An 8,856-nucleotide genomic window follows, 5' to 3' on the forward strand; every position below is an offset into this window, starting at 1 on the left:
TACAAATAAAGGTTTTAAACATTTTTTATTGAACCAACAGGAGTCACTTTACATTACATTATCAACAATTTGGTTTGGGCATGCAGGACTAACAATTACAAAACTTTCCAGTAAAAGTTGGACAGGTGTCAACAATATGGCAGAAAATGGCACCAAAACTATATATATATATATATATATATATATATATATATATATATATATATATATATATATATATATATATATATTATTTATTTATGAGATATTACTTTCGCTTGAGCACAAAAACAATCAGGAATTTTTCAACGAATAACCGAGAATAGCTTCTCTCACACAACTCCCCCAAAACCTGTGATTTAAAAAAAATTCTCTATAAATATTATCTGTAGCCAAATGCCAATTTTCAATAATAATCACTAGACTCATTCAAATCACGTCCGCCAGTGGGCATTCTCATCTCCCGTTCGTAGGCCTCCATGGGTGATGGGCGGTGATGACGTGTATCCTCACAGGTTGCGAATGGCCTCGACGGGCCACAGGTCATGAGTGGCACAAATAAATCATCCATGTTGGGCATGACAAACAATTTCTGTTGATGACAACAAAGCCAGATGAAATGGTGTGAGCTTGTGTTTACTGTTCAACCGTGTTGAGGAAGTGAGACTGACCTGGAACTCCCCCTTGAGCTTTTTCTCAATCCACTCTGTGATCTGAGTGAAGGTAACCTCCCTCTCTCCAAGCATGGGACGCACACTTAGGTCTAATTTAGGAGGTGCCCGGAAACTGTACCTGAACCACAAAGGTCAAACAAAAACAAAATATTTTGCTTGTACTATACTGCATGTATTCTAATACACACACATGAAAACAAGAAACTGAATACCATATCCTGTCGGAAGGAGGCGGCGGGATATTAATAGCCAGAGTTCCAGAGAGTTCCAGAACTTCAACGGTGAGCATCAGAGACACGTTGGTCACCTCAGCTATCTTCTTCCAGATGTACTCATTCTCTCTGGCCTTCTGGAAATATTTGGACTTTGTTATCTTGTCCATAAATTTCAGAATCTTTGTACTGGTGCTGCCTGCTGAGTTCCTGGGAACGATACGGTATATATTGCCACTCACATTTGAACTGTCAAACTGAATAAAACAAAGGCATTGCGCATTTAATCATAACAACCACATAGCTTTGCCTTAGAAAGGTCAATTAGCTTCATGCTAACAATGCAAAATACCATTGACAAGCTGATGAACAGCATCTGTGTCACATTGTTACAACTCTTCCATCAACAGATACTTGAACACAATTAAGATATGATATGATTGTACAGTGTGTCGGTGGCACACATTTGCCTGTTCAAAAATGTCCGCCTCTTAAAACACAATCGCCACAATATGTTCACATACATGTCAGCTGCACCCATTGCCCCCCTCGTATCTCCCCAACTCTCCCGGGGCGTAGTGGGTAGGAAGTCCTCGTCCTCGGAAGAGGCCGCACTTGATGACTCTTCATCACTGTCAACCAGTTTAGACAACCTGCGTTTTGACCACCACATTAGAGCCTCTACTGAAACATATTATTCATCAAACACCATCATAGACCTGTGCGATATAACGTTACAATGGGGCATATGCCACTGAGGAGGCTGGACTTCCGACTTCCTGGTTTTCACACATCAGCTTTGTTTCTGTTTCCTGTTTGCGATGTGTGGGCCGCGTCCCACTTCTTGCGCTTCCGCCTTTGTGCCCCTCGGTTGCGCGTTCCCATCGACGGGTGCGAGTGTGTAGTGTGTCTGTCTCAGTTGTCCGAAGCATTTCAGAGAGTTGAGACGCCGTGCACACTCTCGCAAATGGGCGGGAGCGCGCGGTTGGGGGGCGCAGGTGCGAGTGTTGGAACGCGGCCATCAGTGGAAGTCGGAAGTCCGTGACATCTACCCCATATATATAAAAAATATGACTATACTACAATATAATCGAGGCATACTTGAATGTTACTTGGAGTACTGAGCGGTATTTGAATTATTTGCACTGTACTGCATTCCTTGAAAAGTGGTTGTACATACAGATACTGTACTTTGAATTCTATAAATATATATATACACAGCGGGGGCTGTGGGCCGGTGGGGTGCTTGGTGGGCCTGCAGTGCCCCGGGCTGGGGGCGCGAGCCGTGTTGGAGTGGGGGGGGGGGGTGCTCCGGGTTCCTGGGTTTGCTATCTGGCCGGTGGCTCCCACGCTGCCGAGGCCTGGGGGGCCCTGGGGAATTGTGCTTGCCCTGTCTTGGCCAGGGTCGACGGCTCCCCTCTTTGGCGGAGGTTTTTCATGCACGCCAGATCCACCACACCAGCATCTACTGAAATTCCAACACAATCTGCTTCTTCCTCTAGTCACTGAATCGGTGAAGACTTGCTTCATCTATCCTTTCTTCCTTTCTTTCTTTCTTTAGTCTTTCCTTTGGTCTCTTGAGGTCTCCCTAATTTGTTGGAATTGATATGCTTCTGGGGCTGGTGTAAGATTCTGGTTTGTAACCCTGTGTGTAGTAGTTGGTGTCTGGTGGATTTCACTTTTCTTTTCTTTTCTTTGATCCTTCCTTGGCTCTCCTGACAACTTCACGATGATCGGGATTCTGAAGTATTCGGTTCAGGTGAAGGGTATGGGATTTTGAATAGGTTTCAGGTGAATTAATGAGTACAAAATTGCCATTGATTTCATATAATTTTTAGAAAACTTTATCGGGATGTCTGTTGTTATCAGAATAGAGATTTTTGTTGTTGTCCTTATCTTACCACTCTACACCCTTAATTGGACTGAATAGTACACTTTACCGTTCTCGCTGGGCCTCTGAAATGCATTGATCCTTGTCTTGGTCATCTTTACCCAGCTTACTCAGGTTCATCTTTGTTTGCAGGGTCATTTGAAAGCTGCCTGCGTACATGAGCTCAAGGTCCAACCACAGACCTGAAATTTAATGTATTCATCATTACGATTTTTTATTGTACATGCTGACTATAAAAGGCCTTTACAAAAAGAATGCTATGTTTCCGCACCTCTGTGGTCCAGTGTAGGTTTGGATATGCTGAGGATTTGAGGAAAGCAAGTGCCCATGTCCAGGTCAACCAGTGCCAGCTCGCTCATCAAGTATTTTAACTTTAGTGAGACAAATGTCATCTTTTAGGAGACCTTACATGTCGTGCAAAACACCATCAATACATTTGCATATTTTAAATCCCAGTAGCGAAGGTATTTGGTACCTGGGCCTTCAGTGGGGACTTAGAACTAAATAGCACCACAACCAAGTCATTTATAGACATCATCAATACTATCTAACAGGGCTGGGCAAAATTCAGAATTGAATTTGAATTGAGGTGGCAAACAGGAAATGGCAGGAAGTAGAACTGAAATTCCATACAATTCCAATAAATTCATGATGCAAAATGAAAGTGAATTTTGTCATTCCCTCTTACCTTGAACTTCAAGAGTTTCTGCTGGATCTTGCAGGCCACCACGTCGGTCCAGTACTGATCCTGTAAAAAGCTCCAGAAAATCCTGCCCACCAGGGAGTTCAACCACGCAGTTTGGGCCTCTGCCTCATTGGCGGCGACTAACTGGGCTCTGGCCGCTTCGGCGTAGACCTGCATCAAAACAGAGTCATTACAGAAGTAACCAAGAGCCATAGTATGGTACGTGTTTTAAAACATACGTTATATAAGTCGTTTCATAAGCAATGCCATTAATCCATTCCAAATCCTCAAAAATCACATATGTGTCATATTTTCATTCAAGTGTTGTAAAATATAGACACACAATACAACACAATTAACAACAGCGTAAGAAAAATTGCTTAAGTGTTATTACGCCGAAAGTCACATACACACTGCAGTACATTTGAGAGTTGTAGCCAAGCATGTGATATTATGAGCTGCACTCATGCAGTGGTTTCATTTCGTATTTCATTTCGACTGATTATGCCGAATAAACAACTGAAAGTGCATCGGTGACTATACTTGCAAGTCAAGGTACTACTTAAAAGAAAAAAAAAGCGCAATAATGTGTTTTCAAAATACACAAAATTCTTGACGTTTCTAAAAAGTAATGTGTGATGTCAACATAACTCAGAAGACCACGTTTGGCATCTGCTACATCCTTCTGATATGATGTGATGCTATAAATCATTTTGGCATGTCATTTCACCAACAGTCTTTTTTGCAGAACCAGCATCCAGCACCAATTACGATACAGGTGACAGCAAAGGCAACTTTTACCTTTTTCTGAGATCCGGGGCTTCCCTTATCGGCAACCGTGTCTTGAGCAGGACCGCAGCTCTCCGAGCCAGCCAGCTGTGTCATGTAGGCTGCGTAGTCCAATGATTTCCTTGCTCTCGTCGCTTCCGGACGTTTAGAATGCTCCTCTGTGCTTTCTTTACCAGAATCTCCACCAAGTGATGTGTCCGAGTGAGAGAAATGACACCACTGAACATTTCTGACACTCAACATGATTTCAGTAATCTAGAGGTGCAACAATTAATTGACAGCTAATCGATTTAATAACCAATTAATCGTTTAGAGACCTTGTTTAACTTTACATTCTCTCAAGAGGTTATCAAAACATTTTGGTTGGTGTTATTGACCCCAAAAGGGGACTGTATGTTTAAAGGAGACCTAACCCTGTTGCGTAATTTTACATTTAATGAATCAATTTGTTTGTGCATTTTCTGCACTGCCAAATTGAAATGATGTCTGTTTTTCAGTAAAGGGATGGAATTATTTAAACTCTTCTTAGGGCACCACTGTATTTTCAAAGGCATCCGATCCATTTATAGTGCAGCTGTGCCTACACAACAAAATGCCCAGAGCTGAATTAACTACCCCAGAGATGATTTTAACACTTTTTCAGAGTTTTTATAGCTCCACACTTTCCAGAGTTAAATTAACACTTTTAAAATAGTTTTTTTTTTTTAACACTGGTAGAGAGAACATTTTAACTCACTCTGCAGTTAACATTACAGGAGCAGATAAGTCACTCTTCTCAGACACTCTTAAACGTGGACTCCCAAAGGGTCTGCCCTGACCGGGATTAGATCCCCAGTATCGTGTAATTTATGTCAGTGGCCCGACCCACTGTGCTATCCAGCCACTACATCTGCCCCTCGTTCTAAAAGTTTAACATGTCCAAAAGTACATCAGTGCGACAGAACTGGGATGTTATCATTAGTTTCATTGCGAACAATAAATCCAAATTTGTATTCAAGACCATCAACTTGAATCCAACTAATTGAGAACACTTCTCAAAGAGAGTATTTGGAGCCTGTCATTATTGACCACAGTTTTAGTGAGTAAAAATGACTTCATGGGCCCAAACTCCCTTTTGTCAGTTGTTTCCAAGTGGAGGAAAACTTTGCTGCCTTGTCAAACAGGTGCAAGGTGAGGAGTTTTAATCTAACTCTAGGCGATCCATTCTGTGAAACAACACCGACTCTGGACACCATTGAAAATGTTAAAATGACACTTTGGGACTCCCACAAATTGACTATAGTGAAGTGTCTGGTTACCTGTGTTCACACCGCTTGCGACTCCACTCGCGGAAGCAGATCGGAAGTTCTCGAACCACTCCTCTTTCTCTCTGCCCGTACAGGCAAACAGGTAGAGGATAACAGGAGGCATGTTGTGCTCAGAGGAGGCATGATTTCTTTTTGAACCTTCTCCCTCCTGTTCTTCCGGCACATTCTCCTCCCCTACTTCCCCCTCGGCTAGAGTGATGCAGATGGGGTATTTTTTGTTCCAGACCCTCTTCCGAGCCAAACCAGGAGGTGCAAGAGATACCTGATGATGGCAGTCAACAGAATGGCATTACATTGTGATTACAAAGGAGCAGTAGTCCATCAGTACAGTGAGATACACAAACCTGACAGTTTGCCAGCTGGTAGGTGCATGAAGGCAAATGTGTGATCTCTTGGGTCGGCCCATCAGACGCTTGCGGACACGACAGCTGCAGCTGGGTGCCCGCCAAGCTTGCAAAGACAGGATGTGTGGCAGACTGGTGGAACAGCTCCGGGTTGTAACTTTGTTTCAGCCAACCCTGTGAGAATTTTTTAAGGATTTTAATCAATACTCAGTAGTCATAGTCAAACAAACCACATTTATCATACTACAAATTAAGGGTGTGCCCAAAAAATCGATTCTCATAAGAAAGATTTTAAATGTCCCCAAATCGATTTTATTTAAATTATTTTATACTGTCTTGCCTTTGTTTGTGTGTGCCTTTATTGGGAGCGCTTTTCATGTTGTACTCGATTTGGCCACTTAGGGGCAGTGTGGTTCCACGCGGTCTGATGCACTGTTAAGCTGTAGCCACATTAGAGAGTAGAAGGAAAAAGTCACGATCAAGTTATTCCAATAAAAGTTTTTTTGCAGCGTGGAGCCGTTCTTTTGAGTGATAAAAGTGCCGCGAGTAGCGCGCTAATTAGCATTAGCGAGTCAGACTGGAGTAGATCATTACGATTCTTTGCACATCTATAGATTGAAGCAAAAATCATTGTCAATCAAATCATTTTGAATCAAAAATTATTAACCGAAAATGGATTCTGAATCAAATCGCAGACCCAAAAATCTGAATCGAATCGTGAGACATTCAAAGATTCCCACCCCTACTACAAATATTATAGTTTTTTTCCCAATGTTAGTTATGCTATGTTTTGAACATTTGATGAAAAGGCTACTTCCCTGTTTTTTTTTGTGTGTGTATGTGTTACGCAGTAAAGTGAATTTGTATTTTTTATTGATTTATTTAGTAAAAAAAAAAAAAATTTGGTGAATGCACATAGAAAACTGGTTGGGTATACCCGCAAAAAGGTTAAGAATATTTGTTGTGAAAACAATTCCACAAAATGTGGACAAGCGCTACAGGAAATCCGTAGATGGAATTTTATTTTTACCTCTAGTGTTTCTGGATGAACATGCTTTATATCCGGTGGATCCCTTCTTCTTGGCTTGATGTAGCCTGACTTTGATGCAGAGCTTGAGCATCGTACAGCAAGCACAAACGCAAGCGCCGATCCCAAAATGAAACCACAGGCGACCCCTACCGACACGCCGGTCACATAGGCGGCTATGGGTATGGTGGACAACACATAAGCCACAAGCCCCACCAGGAAGAGCCAGTGAATCTGAAACAATATGTCTGGGACTGTGCCACCAGATTGAGGGTGTTGTTCCGCTCTCGATCCGTTTGGCAGGACCGCCACCTTTTTCATATCACTGTAAGTGTGAATCCCTAAGTGATTGTCTCCGCTAGACCGCCACTGTTCTGGAGACACAAAGGAGCTCCATCGACGTCTTCTCAGAAGAGCATCGCGTACATCCGCTTCAGCTGTCCTCTGGCACTTAAGGTCTGCATCTTCTCGTCCCGGCGTTCCATGGTAGGCCGGTGAGCCTGCCTCACCTGGAGTCCAGCTCTGCCTGCGCCTTTCTTCATCATGCATGGTCTGATTGAACTTGTTCCGAAACTCATGCGAGGCTTCATAACACTCACTACATTGGTCCTCCTTCCCGGTTAGCAATGAGGTGTTTCTACGCTTGCTAGCAGACATGAGATCGGCATAAGGTGGTGTTTGTTGGCCATTTTTCTCATTTGGGATTCCATTTGCAGGGATCATTGTCTGTGTTTGCTTCAATCGATGCTTTGTGTCTGACTTAGGGATGTTGACATATGGTTCAACCTTGCCAGAGAAATGCAGACAAATCTTTAAAAGAGGCGGGGCAGGACAGCGAGTGAGGCAGCTGGTAGCTTTGACTCTGGTCGGGCTGCTCTTCCAAGGGTTTGTCTTTGGAGAAGGTCACGGAGGGACCCTCCTTTTGGTAGACCATGTTTAAGAAGGGCCTACTCTCATCCATTCTGGTTTTACAACCAGCCCAAGAGGAATGGGAAAGTTTCAGATTATGGCACACTAGATGCTTGGAAGTCATTGGACCGTCTCATGGAGCCTGATGAAAGTCAAACAGAAAAATGAGATCCAAAAACACATTAGAATCCTTACTTTAAAGGGATACTTGACTCATTTAGTCATTTTCAGCAGTAGGAAAATAAGATTTTGTCTATTATTAATGTGATAACTTCATTATTTTTCATGTACAATTGATGCCTTTGAAGCACATTTTGCCACTTGCCATGCTCCGTAACAATAACGACCAATCATAGCTCAGTTTTCAAGGGATTAACTGAAAAAATAGATCCCCAATGTCAGAATGAAGAAATAAAATTCCATCACTCACTTTATAATATTTGCAGTAGTGTTTTGGGATTTATACTGTTCAAATCGGCTAAACAAGCTCATCGAGGACTCCTGTGCTGCATTACCACATAAAATGTTGAATTTTACAATGACAAAAATGAAAAATTCTACAACCACACCTTCATCCATCGTAAATGTCTTTGTACCCTTGCCATTTGACTTCAGGGAACATATTATGCATTTCCAGCGCTGGAACATTTATAATGACCTTGGACGGTCAATTGTGGAAGATGTCAGGAATTTCTTGACAGTGCTATGCAGAGAAATGTGTACATTTACTCACCCGAATTGTCACAAATGACCCGCTGTCTTGTGAAGAAATTCTTTTGAGTGTGTTACGTGCGTCATCTGCCTCCTGCAAGCAACTGTATGTACATCAAAAAACGTTTGTTTCTCTGATTGACATTTCCCCGCGCTGGTCTTTTTAAGGCGTCAAGCCAAAGCATCATAATGTGATTATTGGTCTCCAAAGGGCAGTAGACTAGACGAACATCCTAATCCAATTACTTTTGGAGTCGTTGACAGTGCTGTTCATCCTGTCAACGTCAAAAGACAAGAGGAATCGAGTGCGAACACTTACTTAATCGCA

The 8,856-nt window shown here is 42.5% G+C and overlaps 1 protein-coding gene across 1 annotated transcript; it reads right to left on the reverse strand.

Annotated features, from left to right (window-relative positions):
* Positions 1-216: 216 nt before the first annotated feature.
* Positions 217-7,683, reverse strand: LOC147181723 (testis-expressed protein 2-like). The gene is made up of 11 exons (XM_086080996.1): positions 6,912-7,683; positions 5,882-6,055; positions 5,529-5,799; positions 4,243-4,409; positions 3,445-3,612; positions 3,028-3,127; positions 2,806-2,938; positions 1,390-1,518; positions 866-1,075; positions 651-771; positions 217-571 (listed from the first exon to the last, which is right to left on the reverse strand). Exons 1-11 carry the CDS (start codon positions 7,629-7,631, stop codon positions 386-388), a joined length of 2,379 nt encoding a protein of 792 aa, XP_085937122.1. The 5' UTR covers positions 7,632-7,683; the 3' UTR covers positions 217-385.
* Between the last annotated feature and the right edge of the window lie 1,173 nt (positions 7,684-8,856).

Source organism: Leptonotus elevatus, chromosome 1 (assembly GCF_054856555.1).
Source record: "Leptonotus elevatus isolate MCC_2025b chromosome 1, RoL_Lele_1.0, whole genome shotgun sequence".
In the NCBI taxonomy this organism is placed as follows: domain Eukaryota; kingdom Metazoa; phylum Chordata; class Actinopteri; order Syngnathiformes; family Syngnathidae; genus Leptonotus; species Leptonotus elevatus.